Source organism: Sylvia atricapilla, chromosome 3 (genome assembly GCF_009819655.1).
Source record: "Sylvia atricapilla isolate bSylAtr1 chromosome 3, bSylAtr1.pri, whole genome shotgun sequence".
Classification (NCBI taxonomy): Eukaryota; Metazoa; Chordata; class Aves; order Passeriformes; family Sylviidae; genus Sylvia; species Sylvia atricapilla.
The window spans coordinates 45,173,978-45,193,739 of NC_089142.1; the positions used below are offsets into that span (position 1 = coordinate 45,173,978).

The window sequence follows — 19,762 nt, forward strand, 5'->3', positions numbered from 1 at the left end:
TTAAATATTTTGTTCTCTGCAGCCATGAGTTTGTAACCTTTGGTCCTGGACATGCCCTGGTGGCTTCCTTAGTTTTGCCATAGGGTTTTCTAGCTTGAGTAACATGTTTCTTGTCCATGGGGGGAGCTGGCTTGAAGGTGATGTGGAACTGCAAGCTGTTCCTGTGGTGACTCTTGTTGGCCATTCCGAGGATTCCTCTTCCTTTGTGATGGATGGAGAAGCTTTCTTCCAGGGAAAGAGTTGGGGGATGAAGGGCTGCAGTTGTGGTGCTCCCTTTGCTGTTATTCACCATACAAATCCCTTTAACCAGCTCCCTCAAGCTGCCTTTCCTTCATTCACCCTCACCTTTTTCCTTTCCCTCAATGGTTTCACTTGTGCCAGCAAAGTCTGGTTTAAATCCACATTTTAGCCAGTGAAGAAGCTAATGAAAATGTACCCATAAAAAAGCACTCTGGATCCCTGTTGTTGGCCTGTAATGACTCTCACCTGAGCAGCTCAAGATAGTTATCATGGCAGTTCCCTATGGCTGCTTGTGGTTATTCCCACTGTACAGATGAGGAAGGTAGGAGGCAGAGAGGATGCTCCAAGCACAGGCTCAGCTCTGCCTCCCCTCGTGCTGCTGCTGGTGGCAGAGGACAAGACAACCAGGAGCACAGTCAGGGCTGTGAGGGTGGGACACAGCTGGCTGAGGTGGGATACCCAGCTGCTCCCAGCCCTTGGCAACTTGCACAGCAGTGTGAGCAGATACTTCTTTAGCTAAATAAAATGACAGAGCTGAAGAAACGGAGAGCAGATACTGAGTTAAGGAAGCCAGGGTGCTCCCCGAGTAGAAGATTTTTTCCAGATGGGAGTGAGAGCTGTGAGGAGATGAAGAAGATCCTCCATGCTGGCTAGGAAAGGACTTATGAGAGAGAGAAGAAATGACTCTCAAGACTGACGACTGGGGAGAAGAAAGCATTAAGTGTTGTGCTTGGGTTTGGGAGATTATGGCAAGGACTTGATTCCTTTTCTGTGGAGAGGAGCCTGGCTTTGGGATGGGGAGCAGAGGGTCCATTGATCCTGTCATCCTCCATCGCCATCTGACCTGAGCAGTCAAGAGACCCATCAAGCTCTCAACAAGCTTTAAGGAAAGTGAAGAAATATTTAGATTTTATTTTTCTCTGATTTTTTTAAAATTCTTGTTTGAGAGCCTTTCTCAGAAACTGATTCATAAAAATGGTAGTTAAATTTTAACTGATCCAGTTACTCCCTGACTGCTGCCTTGTGGCTTGCAAAATTACTTCAGCAGACTAATTTTGGAGTGGGATGCTTTGTTCTTTGACACGATGCTCCGGTACAAGCGATTCTGTGTAATTGCCTCAGTCCTCTCATCTCATTACAGGCAAATGAGGTTGTGTCCCATTAATTCCAGCAGGTGCTGGTTGCAGTGCCCAGGCACATGCCAAGCACAGAGTCTCCCAGAACATTACTGGCTGACAGAGGCATCTCTCACCCTTTTCAGATATCAAAGTTATTTGTCCTCTGCCCTCACGGTAAAGCAGTTTTGTGGGAAGTATCAGGAAAGCAATCTAAGCCTTAAAATAGAAAGGCATACCCAAGGGAATACCTTTCTCAAGGGTGGAAAGCAACTCTCAGTTCAAGAGGGGGAGAGCAAGAAGTAGCAATATCCTTCTTTAATGCATCAACACATGTAGTATGTGCAATATGGGTAACAAAACTCTTGCAGGGGCACATACAAAGTTGACCAATTCCAATTAAATCAACCTTAAAATTACTGAAGCAGTTTTGGGTGTATTGTCCCCTTCCCACATGACATGGCAGCTTCTTTTCTGAGTAGCATAGGGAAAGCACAAGCTCAGCCTGGAGGAGAATGATGGAGCTGGAGTCAAACAGTGCATGCAAGCTGCCACAGCTCCAGCAGAGGTGCCTGGGTACATGCAAACTTGCTTCTACCTGATGTGTAAATCAAGTAAATCTGCAGGTCATAAAAAAAAGACAATTTCTACCCAAACAGAAGGTGCAAAAGCTGCAAGATGGGCTCTAGCACAAGTACACTGCTGGAAAAGAGGATTCACAAAATTTTATGTCCTTGGTGACACCCACCTTGGAAACATTTTAACAGCCAATCCTGTTTTATTTCCAATACTAGCTTATGTTCTCTTGGAGATACGTGTGCCCTGGGAGCCTGGGCTTGCTGCTGTTCCAGGAGCTCCAGCATCAAAGAAGTGACTTTTGCCTTTTTCTTTCCACTCCAGGAAGCTCATAGCATTTAGTGCCTCAAATCCCACACACCAGGATTCCACCTCCAGCAGCTTTCCTGCTTGCCAGTGCTACTACATTTTGCTCCATCCAACCTGGGACCTTGAGGTGAGAGCAGCTCCTTCTCACAGGCAGACTCTTCAGCATCTTGGGAAAGAAACTTTTCAGCAGCACTTAGCATTTCTGATCTCAGTGTTGGCTGCTGCCCAACCTACTCAAATGGTTTGCACCATTGCCAGTGGAAAAGCTTTTATATAAGGGAACATAAATAATTTTCAAAAGTGCCGTAACTGTCACAAAGTGTCTTAATGGGTAGCATTTAATCTAAACAGAAAATCCCAAATGCCTATGTCAATTATATGGGTTGTCTTTCTTAAATATTGAAAGTTAGAATGTTCTTTTTTATTTACATTTTATTACTTTATGCCAGTATGACAGAACATTTTCTGTTAAAGTTAGGTCATGTTTGTCATTTCTTGACTTTCGGAGTTTTATATGAGATTCAGAACTCCCCTTCCACCCACAGAGTTGAAAGCTGCTGGCAGCAATGCCTAATGCTTGCCCAAGCTTGAGAAGCTGCCTGAGCTCCAGGGAATCTAGAGTTAAAGCTGACTTATTTCTATTACTTTAAATACATTTAAACAGGTAGTAGGTGTGCCTGGAGATCTGTAGCTAATCCACTTCTGCATTTCTAGGGTCCTGTCCACAAAGGTGAGTACTTGAAGTAGGCAGTGGGTGACCATCAGCCCTCATTTAGGCAAGGACAAGGGGCTGGTGGAGCTGAGCCCAGGCAGGGGACATAAGAGGACTGAGACAAGGTTACAGATCTAAAAGAGTTCTCACTAAAGCAGTCTGCTCTTGCTAATACAAGCAGATTATAATTCTGACTGAAAACCAAACCTTTTTGCTTTAGGGAGATGAAAAGCAGTTTCCAGGTTATTGTGTGATTTAGATCAACAACTTGATTTTTGTGGAAGTTCACCATTTGTACAGTCAGATAGCTGGAGAGACATACCTTCAAAAGTAGGACTATAAACTGACTCTCCTTCATCTTCCTTTCCAGTTATAGTATCTGCAGGATAGATAAAAGTAATCATCAGAGACCATGGTTATCACAGGCATTTGTCACAGGGTTGTCAGTGAGCAGCTCAGCTGAGGTCAGAGACTTGGGTTGCCCATCAGCCTGGGGGAACAACCACTTCCACCTCTGTTTCACTGCTGAAATTTTGACAGACCTTTGGGCAGAGCCCTGCTTCCATTCCAGGAGACAGTCTCTCTATGAATTATTTAATGCAGTGTGTTTAATTGCTGCTGCTCTGAGAAGGTCCAGCATCTTCTGCTGGGAGAGCTACAGCAGTGGCAACACTGAGCCATGGAAGCAGTGCCCCAAAGAAGGACATCTGTCAGAGGGAGTACGGTCAGAAGAAAGAAAGATGAAAATGCAGCTGTGATTTCATGGTAAGTTAAGGGCACTAACTTGTCTAAGAAAGGAGAATTGATAAGAGTGAAATTCCTGTTCAGCTGAATGAGGCACTAAGGAAAACTGACTGATTTTTTTTAAGTGTCTGGTTTTGTCACCTTGTTTAGACATTGTCTGGTTATCATTAGTCCTCTAGAGTAGCCAACTTAATGTTAGATTGCTTTTATGGACTACATAGGTATTACTCATTTGCTTCAAGCTCACACCACTCCCTGCAGCTTCCAAACTGGTGCTGAGGCTGAAGCCCAGGGGTTACCTCTGCCATAAACTTGGTCACATGGAAAACCAGGGGCTGGAGCAGCCCTGATGCCTTTCAAGGCTGACTTGAAACAGAGACTGGACAGAGCTAGAGAATAAAGTAGGTATTTATGGAAAGGCTTCAGGATCCACCTTAGGCAGGACAGGGCCTGACCAGGCTACACCCAGGGTGGACTAAGAATGGTCACAAAATGGCTGACTGGTCATGAGATCTTACAGTTTTATGTTTTGGTCCATTTGCATATTGGGGTTTAATTGACCGATTACAGCTTCAGGTTGTGAGGTCTCATCCTTCTTGTTTTCTCTCTTCAGTCCACCGTTGTTTATGCTGTTGGGCTGAAAGTTGTCCTTGGTCTTCAACAAGAAAAGGATTTGTTTTGTCTGCCTACTCTGAGAAGAGAGCTCACTAGCACTTAATATGAGGCTCAGAACTACATCCCTAGGCAGCAGAGAATCTGCAAATACGAAAGCTAAAGCTTAAGGCATCAGCCCCACCACCATCACTGCCACAGGCACCCACCACGGGCCCATGGCAGTCTGGCCACCACGAGTCTGTCAACGGGGCCCGGCTCCACGGCAGCACCAGACACCAGCCCAGACCCTACCCCCCATTTCTAAGCACTTCCCAAGTGTAATGTAAGCAGTTTTCAGCCCCTTGGGAGGTTAGAAAGTGCTCCAATTTCTGTTTTCCCCTACAGGAAGGAAAACCAGGTTGCACAGAAAGCATGTGGCAGAGCAGAGGACTAAAGCCAGCTCCTGATGGATGCTGTCAGTAATACTTCAAGGATGAAGAGCCTCTTGCTAATAGCAGATGCCTAGTAAAAAGTGGTAAGTAAAAGCAACGATGAGAGAACTGCTTCCCCACTCTACTCCCAGCCTCCAGTGAGCCTCTGCTCAAGGATTTCCTGGTACCTCTGTGTTTTAATTCTGCCTGGCAGCCCTTTTCCATTTGAATTTCTTTGCTTTTCAGGCATATGTGAAAGTCTGGCATCCACAAATTTCTGTGGCAATGAAATTTACAGCTTAATTACACCCTGTGTAAAGAGTGTGCCTCCTTTTGACGCAGAAACTCCTACCCACAGCTGTATTTGCTGGGCACTGCTGAGACATCATTCCGGCCGGCAGCGCGTGGACAGAGCAGTTCCAGAGGGGTCGCGGCTCCCACAGCAAAGCTTTGTGCCACCGCGGCAGCTCTGCTCTCTTTTGGCTCATGCAGCACGTGCAAAAGCTGCTTTGTGGGACAGCTGTAGGTTCAGCTCGGGCTTCTGTCAGCACAGCGGGGTCAGGTCACTTTTCATCTCTGAGCACCGTGAACTTTCACGTGTCAAAGTCCTGTTGCAGATGAGACAGTTGTAATTTTCACGCAGAACAATGAAACGTTAAAAAACCCCAAACTGACTGATTTCTCATCTTAATAACAATGTGCACTTTTCCCCCAACTGTATATTCCACTGGCTTTATAAACTGATATACTTTTACATAACCAGAGTCAGAAGCAAAAAGCCTCTTAGCTAAATGTTGCTAAATTATAGTCTATAAAAAACCCAGACTGAGAAGAAATCACAGGTTGCAGACAGGCCTCCTCCAGGTACCCCTGAAGTCTCTATGGTCTGCCTATGGTAGTTCATTAGGGCATTGCTTTTTTTCTATTTTTGCTACAGTCATTCATTAGGGCAATGCTTTTTTAAGAGTTTTGTTGGGATTTGCAGCAGTGCTGGATTTGAAGAGCTCTATCCTCACAGTATCAGAGACTGTGAAGAAGATCAGGTTCTCAATGTTTAGCCACCACAGCTGCTCCCTTACCTGAAAGATCCATGCACAAGGTGCTATCATTTAATGTAATGATGTTCTCCTGCTGAAAAAATGCAGAAAAAACGAGGCAGACAGAACAGTTTGGACAAGGAGACATGTTAAAATGGTAAGACAAGGCAGTTTCAATTCACAGCCAGGTCCTGGGTGGCAGCAGATGAGCTGAGATGTGACAGTAGGTAACTGCAAGCAGCACATGCAAATGCAGGAATGTTTTGTGGGCTGTGACTGGGTGATGCAAAGGAAAGCCCTTTCCTTCCTTCTCTCAAAGGTCGGCAGCACGGCTGCTGGAGCCTCTGTAGGCTGTAAGCTAAGCAGAATCTAATTTTGGTAGTCAGACCATATGGCTTTTGCTATAGCCAAAAAAGTCTACAGCAGCCTTATGTAAAGTCCAGAGCAGAATCAGTCTACCCAGAGTCAGATATAAAATCAGCTTCAGAAAATATTGTCTTTGCTATCTATTTTTTCCCTACATCCATATTATTATCTTGATACATATTAATATAACTGAAATTCATTGGGCTTTTTGAAACATCTCTTTTCTCCTTTCTGCACCACAACATTTAACGATTAAACCCAGAGCAATCCACTACATATTATTTTTTAAAAATCTTCAGATTGATGGCATTTACAAAATGTGCTTAAATTACACACAATAAATTCTGTTCTTGAAATTTAATTCTGCACATACATAAGAATTTTTTTACTGGTAATTTCTAGGTGAGCAAGAAGGGGAATTAAACTTAAACATACTGGTAATAGTCAATTGACAGTCAAAGTCAAAAAGAAAAGCAATGATTAGCCTAACAAGCATCATAGGATTGTTTTCTGAAAAATTATGTTTTTTTTTTTTTTTTTTTTTTTTTGTTAAAAGAGCATGCCAAGAACCACAAATTACTTCTCTCAATCTGTCCTGGGTTTTATTTCTCCTTTTCTCATCACTTGGTAATTGAGGTACATTAAATTCTATTCAACAGGTTGCCAGTTATGAAAATGACATATATTAAAATCCTGAACTGGGTGACTAATATTAATTTTAGACTCTATTTATTACCCATCTATGACAACATGATATTGTTCTGCAGGCCAGTTTGTAGTACTCAGATGAATACAAATGTTCTGTGGGTGGCAATAGTTAGAATTAGCTGGTGCTGTTCTGCTTGCCAGCTGTGGCAGATGTGCTGTGCTGCATTCAGTTCAGAGAGGAAAACAATTACCATGAAGGAAAATAAGGAAAGCATGTGAGGTTGTGCAGCACCTTTAAACAATGATCCTGAAAGCCTTTCAAAGGTTGTGCAGCAATGCTCTTGGAAACTTGAAGTCCTTTGAAGACTGTACATACCCCCTGATACAAGGCCCAAGAGTTTTGCTTCTGTGATTCTTAGAGGGTTTTCTTGGTCCAAACTTCTCCACCTGGTGCAGCTGCAGCTGTTTCAGTTCCTTTCGGTCCAAAATAACCTCTGAAAAGGACTGTGAAACAGAAGAGAAAGCAGACAAAATTTATTTAAAAAATCTCCTATACATACACACACATATATATACATACATATATTTGAGAGAGACCCCCACATGATGGTACTAAAGGAGAGCTGCTAGGGGTGACCAAGAGACATCTTGGTGAAGGGTTAGTAAAATCACAGAATCATGGAATGGGTCAGGTTGGAAGGGACCACAATGGGTCATCTGGTCCAACCTCCCTGCTCAAGTAGGGTCATTCCAGAGCACATGGCACAGTATTGTGTCCAGACGGTTCATGAATATCTCCAGGGAGGGAGACTCCACAACTTCTCTGGGCAATATGTTGCAGTACACTCAGTCATTCACACAGGAAAGTTCTTCCTCATGTCAGAAAAATTTACAGAACAGAGTAGGAAGTTTGCTAACTAAAGCAAAAGTCTGCTTCCTGCTATTCCAAAGATACTTTCAATTAGGTAGGATTAAAATATTAGCCAGAAATGAGCAGTAAGTATACTACAGTGAGATGCTGAGAATATGCCTGGATGGGTTTTTCCATTTGGAAGAATTGCTTGGGACAGATATGATCAGTAGTCCCTCTGTTGTGGAAAACCATTTATTGTTCACCATGTTTTACAGAAGATCTGAAAACACAGAGAATGGTTGTAGCTCATGGGACTGCAACTCTGCAAGAAGCAGACTCTAATTAGTCTCTAATGAATAAGTAAAAGAAGTCCTGAAATCATAGCTCTGGAGAGTATGGCATTACCTCTTCCTTCTCTGCTCCTGGCAAGAAGCTGCAGTGCAGGACTGGGAAAAATGCCTGCACAGATGGACTTCTGCCCATGTGAAGATAAGGACACCCAGGAAGGACCCTTGGCTGCTCCAGCACTCCGGGGCACGCCCACTGTGCAAACCGGCCTCCTCCCAGGCACTCCCAGCTCAGACTCGGCTTCTCTGGGATAAGGATACTTACACAGGAGACCAGCAGGGACACAGTCTGCTGCCGACTTGGAAGATGTGGGGAGACAGGAAGGGTACCCAGCTGCTGTGCTCACACAGGCACTGGATTGGTGATTAGGAATGAATCCCATACTAGCTTTCACAGTTAAGGTGAAGTGGGAAAAGACTGAAAAAACCCACATCCAAGCACACCAGGACAGGTATTAGCAAACACCAACCATGACCTTCATCACGATGACGAACCAGCTACAACACTGAAACGAGTCTTTCACAAACAAAGAAATGAAAACAAAACTCTTTCCTCAAAAACTGGGAAGATCAATACCAGGCTCAATATCCCCAATTTTAACCTGTGAATAGGAATTCAGTTTGAAAGAGTTTGTGATGAGGTAGAGCTCTCTCCTTTTCCTCTTAGATGCTAAGAGGAAATTGCTGTACAATCCCTAGTAGCACTTTCTTTTCCTGTTGGGAGGGTAATTTGCTTTTACAGCCCATATGAAATAAATACTCTGATATTCATTTATCAAACCCCAAGAAGTTGGACTGGAAGGCCAAGCAAGGAAATTACACACACAACAAGCAATTACACACACATGCACACTTCAGAATGTTTGCTCTACTTCTCAGGGATTTGTTTCAACTTGCAGCTGGAGAAGCAACCAAGATCTTCAGAAAAAGCCAAAATCTGATAAACTTGCATTTAAATAAAAAAAAAAAAAAACAAACAAAAAAAGAAATCCTATTAGAGTTCAGCTACACTGGGTAACTTACAAATTGAGCAGAGGAAAGAGACTATGGTGTTAAATGCTCACAAAACTGGATCTCTCTGTAGTCCTCTTACTGGCCTTCATTTATGTCTAAAACCTTAATCTCATTTTAACATAGAAAGCAGTGAGATGGATTTGCTAGGATTAGTCTATGTGAGAAAAAGAGAAGTTAAGGTGTTTACTGACTAAGGAGTAAAGATATTTAAGAGGGCTGTTCTGAAACACAGTTTCTAAGGGATTTTTTTTCCCTACATTATCCTTATTAGTGGCAGCTGGACTGAAAAACACAGCTGAAGGGGTTTCCTTTCAAATTCAAAGCAGTTCTAGACTTCAGCTGTAGCCTTAAAAATGCACACACAGAAAAAGGATTCATTTTCATCTTTTAACAGAAATGCATTCACTTGAAAGGAAGCAAATGGTGTCCAAAAAGCAACATTCGTGATATGAGAAGCCATGCCAGCTTCTTGAGTGCAAGCTACAATATGTGCTGACAGCTTAAGCAATGGGGGGTGCAAGATTAGTCATTGCCCTGCTATTGACAGCAACTCGTTTCTTCACTGGTAACCTGCAGAAAAGCAAAACAGAATTCCAAACACCAAACTTCAGGTATTTTAGTTACAGTGAAAGCACTGAGAAATCACTATGTGGAGTATCCTGTGTTTAACTGCAGCATGGAACTGAATCCTGCAAGGATAACTGCATAACGAACAAAACAAAGTTCAAACACGAAGAAAAATACTGAACAGTTCCTTTACTGGTAGCCTCAGAATTTAGCTTGTAACCTGTTTTTAAGCATTTCAGGATTCATAAATATATGGCAATGAATTCTGTGCAAGTTCCTGTAAACTTATGACTAGTCAGTAGTCTAGCTGCACTGTACAACGTTTTAGATAAAAGCAGAAATTTTAGGATGAAACTGCCAGAATATTTACTGTAAGCTTATACAATTAATCAGCAAGATTGTCGCAAGTGTTGGAACAGGCTTTACTGTATTTATTTATCTCCTCTTACAACACCAAGACTTCAAGCTTCTCAGGCAGAACTACAGAATATGCTGGTTCACGTTGGTGGCAGAAAGTATGCAAATTTTATTTCTCCATTCTGAGAGGAAACGTGAAAACCTAAACACCTTTGCTGTGGGATGGCTCGTTACCTTTTTTTTTCACTGATTTATTCCCTGTCTACCCTTCTCACAATCCATTTATATAAAAGTGATCCAGTACTTTGAAGACATGGAGATACTTAGCCAAACTTCTGCAGCATGCAGTCAGGAGCAGGCCAAGCAGTCTGGACTTGGAACAAGGGATTTTATAAAAAATGTGGATAATTTTACTTTTAAATTCACCATAGTTTTTAGAATTTTTGTTTGTTATAATATAAAACATCAGTGTAAATCATAACTATGACATTTTAAAGCTGAAGTGACAATTGAGCATGACAATTGAGCACTTTTAAGTAACAGGGGCATTTTATCTGGATTTTAACCCAGTCTAACCATGTAAAGTGTAACCAGTAGTCAAACCTGAAAACAGAAAGCATGTATTTTGGCAAGGCATTTTATTGCAATGTCAAATCCTTTTTCTTAGCAGTCAGTAATTGAAAACAATCTGTACGCACCTAATTCAGTCAACAAAAACAGTCGTACAACTTTAAGTGATGTGCCCCATTTATGTAACTTGTTATGCTCTGAAGTGATGCTCTTCATTGTTCGAATGCTCACATAATTACCAGTCTTAACATATATTAAAGTAAGATTACGTTCTTCTCTCAAAAGTACAAAAAATAACACTTTAAATATACAGTGGCTCCTAAGCTTAGAATCCTGTCAGGAGGAGGGTTTTACACTTCAATAGACAGTGCCTTCAACATCAAGAGCTCTTCAAAGTGCTTGGCAGAGTGTGTGAACACTATCCCCTCTTACTAGATGATGAAATAAGGCACAGAGGTCAACTACCTCACCCACTGTCACACAGAGAGTGGTAGAACTAACAGAGCAGAATTTGGGAGATTTCAGTTCTCCAGTGTAACCATCACATCTCATTGCCACTGTTCAAGTGCAATGCCTTAAACGTTTCTGAGGAGCGAAATGCATACAGCACATTTTGATGAGGGGAGATTCAGTGCCAGTTACAAGCTGTAACAATTTCAAACCAAACCAAACAAATTTGGCAGTCAGTAACTCATAATGCACTTCAGGGAATGATTACATAAAGAATTACACATTAACCTGCAGAGAGAAAGCTCATTAAACATAAGACATATGGTGTTAGCTTTGCAAAAAGTACTGGTTGTCTTAAGCTTGTCAGTAGCTCAGGTATAATGTTAAGTTTATCAGAGAAGTGGTACTTCGTGATCAGCAGATGTCCTAAACATTGTTCTCCTATCAGCAAGGTGAATTTCTCTGGAGAGTCACATGGAAATGCAAATAAGGGCTAAATATCTCCTCAGGAGGCAGAGATGTGTATGAGGCACATTAACTGCTTATGAGGTATGGACTAAGTGGTAAAGAAATACCAATCCAGAATACCAAAATAGTCTAAAACAAATATGGCACCCATCCAAAATCACCAAGAAATGTATCTTTGGATAGCTTATGTTGCAAAAAAACCCCAGCTGTGACACATGTAATCTCTGCCTTGATGAGAAGCATTCTCTGGCCTAGCCCTCTGCTGACAAGCAAGCATTTCAGAAAGCCTGTCCTTGGATAGGATGCTCATGAGATGACTCATTTACTGACAGAGGCTGCTGATGGGATTCAGAAACAAGTACACTTTGATTCTGCTCTTCACTGACTTGCTGGGAAGGAACTGTATCATGGCTGGAGTGAGACTGCTGACTTGATTCCTGAGCCAGCTGCACGTGCTGAGCTGGATGTGAAGATCCTGCCAAGTGGATTTGTTCATTTTGTCCTTGATGAGCATGGAGATGTTCTAGTGCTTCCTTGGAAAGAGTGATGACGTGCATTTGTTCAGGTTGGGTAGCCTCTATTTGGTTTGCAATCACATTGATACTTTGGATTTGTTCTGCTTGCTCCTGCTGAGCTGAAAGCAACAAGTTTTGCAGCTGCTGCGGGGGCTGCGCAAGGAGTGCGAGGTTCGCAGCGTGCTCTGTGGTCATGCTGGGGGCATTTTCTGCAGTCACAATACTGATGCCTTGATTGTGGCTGGGCATGAAGTTGATGTTGTGTACTGCATCTGTAACCAGCAGCTGAATTTCCTGCCCTCCCGAGGTGGCAAGTTGGTACTGCTGCAGCTGGAGAATGTTTCTCACTTCTTCCGGATGAGCGTTGGTGCTCGGGGCGGTGCTGGCTTCCTGAAACTGCTTTTCCTTGATGTGAATTTTCAAATGAGACTTCAGGTTGTCCAGACGAGCAAACTGCAAACTACATTCTGGGCAGGCAAAAGGCTTTTTGCCTGTGTGTAAGATACAGTGTCTTCTCTTAGCACTGGAATCAGAGAAGGATTTTCCACATATATCACAAGAATATGGCTTTTCTCCTCTGCAAAAGGAAAGCATTTGATCACATTAAAATAGTCACTTTGACAACGCTACTTTCTGAAATTAAATACTTAAATGATTACATTGTTTTCCTAAATTGTAAGTACTTAAAGGGTAGTGTCATTAAAAACATCCTCTGTTTGACCTCCTGATTATTTCTATTTGACTTCACAAACTGTACAATTAGTATATACTCTAGAACTACAGAGATTACTGCCTTCCTCTCATAAAACCAGAGGTACATGCTCCATGCTGCTAGACCTTGACACTAATGCAACAACTTTGCACCATTCTAAGCACTGACCATTTTAAGAACGTTCATTAACAGTGTGGGCTTAAAAACAAAAAGAAATGTTCAAATCCTAACTTGCTGCCTGTGTCAAAAGGACAAGAAATTTTACTAGAAGTGTTTTCTTAGACAACAGTTTTCCAGTGATTTAAAATCTAACATGTCTTTATGCAATGCATTGCACTGACAGGAGTAAAAGGCAACTAATGCTGTTAGAGACAGGATAGCTCACAGGGAAACAGGACGATGCTCCAATAACCTTGATACACCATGGCTACTCTTCTGCTGTCAAACAAAACTTACTGTACAATTTTCACAATAATAATATAGCAGTTAATACATTGTCACTGAACAGACACAAAACACCAAAGACGACTCTTCGATTCTTAAAATATCTTGGCACATGAGTATTAAGGACTTCAGTACTTTCCACTACCAATTTTTTCCTTATGTAGATTAAGCAAAAATGTTAAGTTTTTAGCAATAATGCAAAATGCAAACAAGTCCTGACCCAGCTAAAATTAAGTAAGCACTACATACAAGTTATAAAATTAGAAGTTACATTTTTTAAAAATGTCATGAAAATAAGACATACTTTACCTGTGAATTCTAATATGAGTCTGAAGTGAACTTTTAGCTGTAAATGATTTGCCACAAATCTCACAAGTGAAGGGCTTCTCACCTATCAAAAAGAAATTCCCTTTTTAAATAGCATTTTTCATCAATACATTAAAAACATTTTGCATTTTACCATACACAGTATCAAGTGTGCACTGTTGGCTCCTCACGCTTCTGCCATGGTCCAGCAGATATCCAAAACTGAATGAACTCACTAGTCAAAATGAGGGTGTAACATTTTAATTGTACACCTCTAGCATTTCTCCCCTTTGAAGATGAAGCATTTGGTGATCCAAGCCCCCAAAGCAACAAAAAGCTGTACCTATGGCACAGATGTGGGCGCTCCATATGGAACAGAAACGCTTTGAAAAAGGCTGTCCCTGAACCCTGGCATTAATGCCACGTTCACATGCAGCACCATGCAGATATACCCAAACTTCCAAAGCTGGAAAATCAATCCATTACCTTAACAACTTGCCTGGCTTTCTATAAGGCTCCATCACACTAGGCCTATGATATTCTGGGAACACCAGTTAGAAAAAAATTAAATTATTGTGAGTTAAATAAAATGTGAGTTTGTTTGGGAATATTTTGTTTATTTGTTGGGGTTTTTTTTTTTAGTACATTTGGAATTCTAATGTCTAATTGAGTTGAAGCAGAGAGGCCAAATTAAACTATAAGAAGGTTCACAAGAAACAGATACTACCCAACCAAAGCAAATCCTAATTCACACCATAACAAATCCATGTAGCACTGAGGTTCCTTAAGACACCAGACATGAGAATCCAGATCACTACTGTGGTAATTCACACCATCAAAGCACACCAAACCCAGGGACTGGGCAGTAGCCAGTTTCCAAGGAAGCTTCCCATTTAGCATAGAACTGCAATGCTTACCAGCTTTCATGTGGCTTTGGAGGGCATGGATAAAGGATGAGAGAACAAGAAACATTTGTCAGAAGGAACCTCTTGTCATCTAGTCCCAGCTTGCTACTGAAAACAGGAGTCACTTCCCAAGTAGGCTGTATTATTATGATTCAGTGTTACCAAACTGCTGCTAAAGGAGAACAGTTGTATCTGTGTAAACACCTGTCCCCCAAATGCCTTGGAATTTTACTTTGCTTTTGAGATGGGACAGATCAATTATTATTTCTACCTAAGACCGGTATCTTGCCTGACTTTTGTAAAGGAAAATATATTGCAAGACAGTTTCTGCTAAAACTCAGCTTAGTTAATATATTTTTGCAACTTACCTTGCTAGTAAGCTTCCTCTTCTCATTTCACACTACATTTAGAGAGCAGTATCAGCTTCAGATACAAAACTCTTGTGTGTATTAATACTGTGCTCTCCTCAATACAAAATTATGTAACTATTCTGGATAACCAAAAACTCCCAGAAGCACAAGTTTTAACCTCAGCATATCCCAGAAAATTTAAAGCTGTGTTACTTTCACTTAGAAAAGAGAAGGAAATGAATGAGAAAAGTATGCTTGAGACTGAGTTATGTATTACAACTGCAAGCAACATGCTTAATAATAATTTGATCTTGTGAGGAAACAATTGCCACTGTTTCTAGTTACTTTAAAAGACAAAATTATTCACACTATGAACTTACTCTTTGAAGGCAAGTATTTTATGAAGTTTATGCCTTGTTATTATGAGAGGATAGATCAACATTTTTATCTTTGTTATCCAGTGATTCATTACCGGCTTGCCCTTTAGATCTCTTAAAACACCCTCTGATGCACTTGCATTAAATCATCCCTTCCAGCCCATTGCCTCTCAACATCTGCTTTATTACAGCACAGTAAAAAGATAATGGAAATAATTATTTTTCTGGTCGCAGCACTTTTCATAAGCAGCCATCCCTCACAGACAGAGGTGTCCAACTCCTTTAGGGGACACACTTTCTGTTACTTGTCAGCTCACTGCAAGCCTGATACATGCTCTCCTAAACAAATTGACTCTCAGTTCATGATTCTATCTCAGGAAAGCTAACTGATATTTTCTGCAGCACATTTTATAAAACTGGTGGAAAAAAAACCTCTTTCTGCAATAGGCACTCCTTCTGTGCTGCTGTAACACAAGCTTTTTTGTGCTCCTGCATTCTTGATGTCAAATCTCTTCATTAGCAACACAGGCATCATTACATATAAGCAGAGCAGAAGCTCATTCCACAGAAACAAGTGTAACTTGCCTAACGTTTTGTCCATGTAACTTCAAGAAAAAGCAAACCACAAACCCCACAAACCCTAAGGTACAACATTACCTGTATGTGTTCTTAGATGTTTCTTTAGCTGAGCTGCATCCATGAATTTGCGACGACACAGGTTACATTCCGGCAGTGAACGGCCTTGTCGCAATAACAAAAAAAGTGTCAGTGCATAAGTGATCCCCTGTATCTCTTCAGTGACCTTTGTTAAAGCACTTTCCTGTAAAATAACCACTTTGATATAATATAGAGATAAAACAAAAGGTGATTCACTGCCTCCTCCCTATCTCAGCTGTTACACCCCTATTTCTCAATTTAGTATTACCACAGGAAAAGAGGGGACTGACACCTGCTCCTGCCCAAAACCACCTTGTCTTGAATCTTTGTAAATTCTGATTTTCTCCACCACTTCCTCTGTGTGTATCTCCATTCCATTCCAGAAGTGGGAAGAACATTTTCTAGAGCTTGTATGCCCTTACTAGTCCAAAGTAGTGGGCAACTACAACGCAATCTGCACAAAAGGCAGCAGACACAATTGTTTATACAACTTCCAGCTTCTATGCAGCATGGACAGCAAGGCTAAAATAATCAAGTTGTACACTGTCAAACACAGTGTAACTAATTTTTAATCATCGTAAGAACCCTTCTCAATTAAATATTTTTCTACACATTCTATTTACTATACACCATTATGTCTTTTTCACCCTATCCACTGTTATACCAAGACAGGACACATCAAGGTAGCAGAGACTAAATACATCACTGAGGAAGAACCTTCAGCCTAAGTCAATCTTAAGAAGACAAATTAGCACGGACTGTAAGCCAGGCCCTCAAACCAAACTTGTTATACCTGTGTGTAGTCGATAATGGCTCTTGAGCTGTCTCTTTTGGCTGAAGTATTTCCCACACTGATCACAGGTAAAAGCCTTCTGCCCTGTGGAGAAAATCACCTATTAAAATGTAAGCCACATCCAAAGCAAGTGTAAGGAAACAAATAAAATACACAAGCCAGCTGTGAAGAGCCAATTCAGTTTTGATTTGCCTCAACAATGGTTGTCAGAGGCACACTGGGGAGGGGTTGCACATGTGCCACATCCAGGAGGCAGCTAGGAGAAGATGGAGGAAAGCCTTGTCTCTGGGGAGACTTTTCCTGGCGTTCATGTCTCACAGGCAGTCAGCAGGGGAAGACTGAAGACACTGTACCCCAGAGACACTCTCCAGTCAGATGGCAAAAGGTCTCTACCAACGGACTGCACTCGGACATTGGACTGGGCCAGTGGTCTCCTGTCAGCAGGCAGAATTTGGGAGGAGCCAGAGTAAATGTAATGTAATGAAATGTAACTGGCCACAAGCCCCAGGGCTTTTGGCTTGAAGCTTTTTTGAGACTGTGCTTTTGCTTTTGAGGCTTGGTGATTCGAGCTTTTTGAAACTTGCTTTTGAGTCGGGGCTTTCTGAGTCTTACACTTTTTGCCCTGGCACCAGCCTGCCTTTTGGCTCTCCTGCCCTCACTGGCTCTTGCTCGCCCTCAAGACTGTCCTTCCTCCCTGTGTCCCTGACCAACTCCCTTTCTGCTTTGTCCCAGTGTCCCTGCCTGAGCCCCATGTCCAACCCCACCCACTGCTGTGATCCTCACAACCATGTCCAGGGTTCTCGTCCAAGGTTCTGGATCTCCCCACTCACTGCAGGAGCCATGCATAAGCAGACAGTGTGCACACCCCCCATGTCATGGACATCCAGCCACTCCCTGACCATCAGTGGTAAAGCTCTCTTTTTCTCTCTGTCTCCCCTCTCTCTCTCTCCCTCCATTCCTTTCCCATTTTTCTTCCTCTTGTTCTATCTTTTCTAGCTCTCTTTAGTAGGATAACTCCTTTTCATTTTTGTTTTTTGTTACCAACAAATGGTTCTCAGATATGTTTGTCTCATTTGATAATATTTTGTTCCTGATCATCCGTTTTTTAAAGAACTCCTCGCAGTTTCCCTCAGTGGAATGTGACACCAGCATACACAAGACAGAGCAGAAGTACCTTTTTTCCAGACAGGCAAATTCTTGCAGCAAAGAGCTACATTTGCCTTGAAGTATTTACCTGAATGCAGGCTCATGTGCTCCAGAAGAGAATGCTTTGTGGTCAGAGCCTTACTGCAAATGGTGCATGTGTATGGCCGTTCCCCGGTGTGCATCCGCTCATGGACTTGAAGAGAATGCTTCTGGGAGAAGCCTTTGCCACACTCACTGCATGTGAAAGGGCGCTCTCCTGAAAGCAAAAGATGGAACTTTTAGGCATAGGTGCATCATTTCTCACTAGATATTCTAAGCTGATAGTGAGATGCACTGCAATGTTGTAGCTACTGAAAAAATTAGTCTTGATTAGCAGTAAAGAGACAAGCTTCACACAGGAATAAAATAATTCTTTGGCTACTACTATCATATAATTCAGTGCTTAAACAATGAAATTATTAATTACACTGAAATCTAGGTAAGACATAAAGGTTTTGAGATCTGCTGACAAGAATAAAACAGCAAACACAGAACACACCCTAATTGGGATCAGCATGCTAATTTGGAAATTCCTGCTGTAGTCAATCACCAACACTTCAACAGTCACTTACATTTGGCAACATCACTAAACCTAACCCAAAAGCAGCATTCTCTGAAGGCCTACCTGTATGGCTTCGCTGGTGAACAGCCAAGAAGTGATTACACTTAAATACTTTGCCACAGTCTTTACAGCGAGCTTCAGAACCCACACGTTTCCTTTTTCCATCAGTTCTCTTTGCCAGTCCTTTCTCATCATCATCCCCAAGAAGTTTATAATCTCTTAGTTTGATTGATCTCCTTATTCTGCGTTTGCTGTAACGGCTCTGAGTGCTCTGGATTCCTTCAGATTTGGGATCGTAGTTTTCATCTTTCTCAGCTGACAGATCAACAGCAGCCTCTGAGCCACAGGCAGGTTCAGTTTCTTCTCCATCTTTCCTCAGTGAAGCCTGTTCATTGGCAACTGTTTCTTCTACTTCAGTGTCTTTTTTCATATAATTTTGCTCATTTTGCATGGAGTTGTTCTCTCTCAGCTGCCCATCTTCGGTAGAATTTGCTCCTGATTCTTCTTCTTCTTCTTGGACAACCTTGATTTTCCTTGGTCGCCCCCATTTTCGCTTTGGTGGATCGTAATTTTTCCTGTCACTTGCAAGAACAGAGGCTTCACTTTCAGCTGGAAATGCACTGCCTGGGCTGCGGCTTTCCAGGTAGTCTCTACAGGCCCATACCAAGTCAGTCACTTTCAGCAGCTGTGCAGTAGCCAGGATTTGTTCTGTGCTTTTCTCACTGGCACAGAGGCAACCAGTGTAGATAAATTCTAGCAGAACTCCAAAGGTGTCTGCAACCATTCCCTCCAACATGTAAATTGACTGCCCTATTTCACCCTCATTTACAAACATCATTGAGAAGTATTCACTGCTGGCAGCCAGCAAAGCTTTATGGGCTCTGAATTGCACATTCTCCACTATCAGAGTAATATCACAAAGAAAATCGTTTTTTCTTTGTTCCTCAAAATTAGCTAGAATGGTATCTTTGTGAGCTTTGGAGTGGATGATCAGTTTCTCAGAAGGATCAGTTGTTTTTGCCATTTTAATTATGAATATTAAAGGAGGTGCCTAGAAAAACAGAATAGCTTTAGTAAAGAATTATTTTAACAGCTGGCATTATAAGACCCAAGTATCACTTGTTATACCAGTAACAGAGTTCAAGAGTTTCTGAAGCAATTCTGAATCCTCTGAACTTTTGAAAAATCAACACTATTGCTGACATGGAATTTCTTCAAAAAGTATTTTTAAATCCTATGAAAAGGTTACAGACAGTTTTTTAGATCAGAATTATTGCCCATAATTTTTTTATCTCTGATGTACTGTGAATTCTGTATTATCTAAAAAAATTGCTATCCTGGCTTATGAAACTAAAACAATCAGATAGAAACAACTCCTTGGTCACAGCCCCTTAGTACAGTACTGGCTTTGCATGGCAATGCTTTGGTAGCCAGGCAGCTACAGGGGTGGCAGCTTCTATGAGACCCTGCCAGAAGCTTACACAATGCCTTACAGAGCTGTCACCAACCGGCTCTAAGATGGACCCACTGCTGGCCAAGGCTGAGCACATCAGCTGAT

At 41.8% G+C, this 19,762-nt stretch overlaps 1 protein-coding gene across 2 annotated transcripts; it reads right to left on the reverse strand.

Annotated features, from left to right (window-relative positions):
* Positions 1-10,531: 10,531 nt before the first annotated feature.
* Positions 10,532-19,442, reverse strand: ZBTB24 (zinc finger and BTB domain containing 24). 2 transcript variants are annotated; one of them, XM_066315256.1, is made up of 6 exons: positions 18,268-19,442; positions 17,692-17,859; positions 16,458-16,541; positions 15,665-15,748; positions 13,379-13,460; positions 10,532-12,490 (listed from the first exon to the last, which is right to left on the reverse strand). In XM_066315256.1, the coding sequence occupies exons 1-6, from the start codon at positions 19,226-19,228 to the stop codon at positions 11,677-11,679; spliced, it is 2,193 nt and encodes a 730-aa protein (XP_066171353.1). In that variant the 5' UTR covers positions 19,229-19,442; the 3' UTR covers positions 10,532-11,676. The 2 variants fall into 2 exon arrangements, with proteins under 2 accessions (XP_066171353.1, XP_066171355.1); XM_066315258.1 differs by lacking the exons at positions 10,532-12,490; positions 13,379-13,460 and having other exon boundaries at positions 15,696-15,827; positions 18,268-19,440.
* Positions 19,443-19,762: the final 320 nt, after the last annotated feature.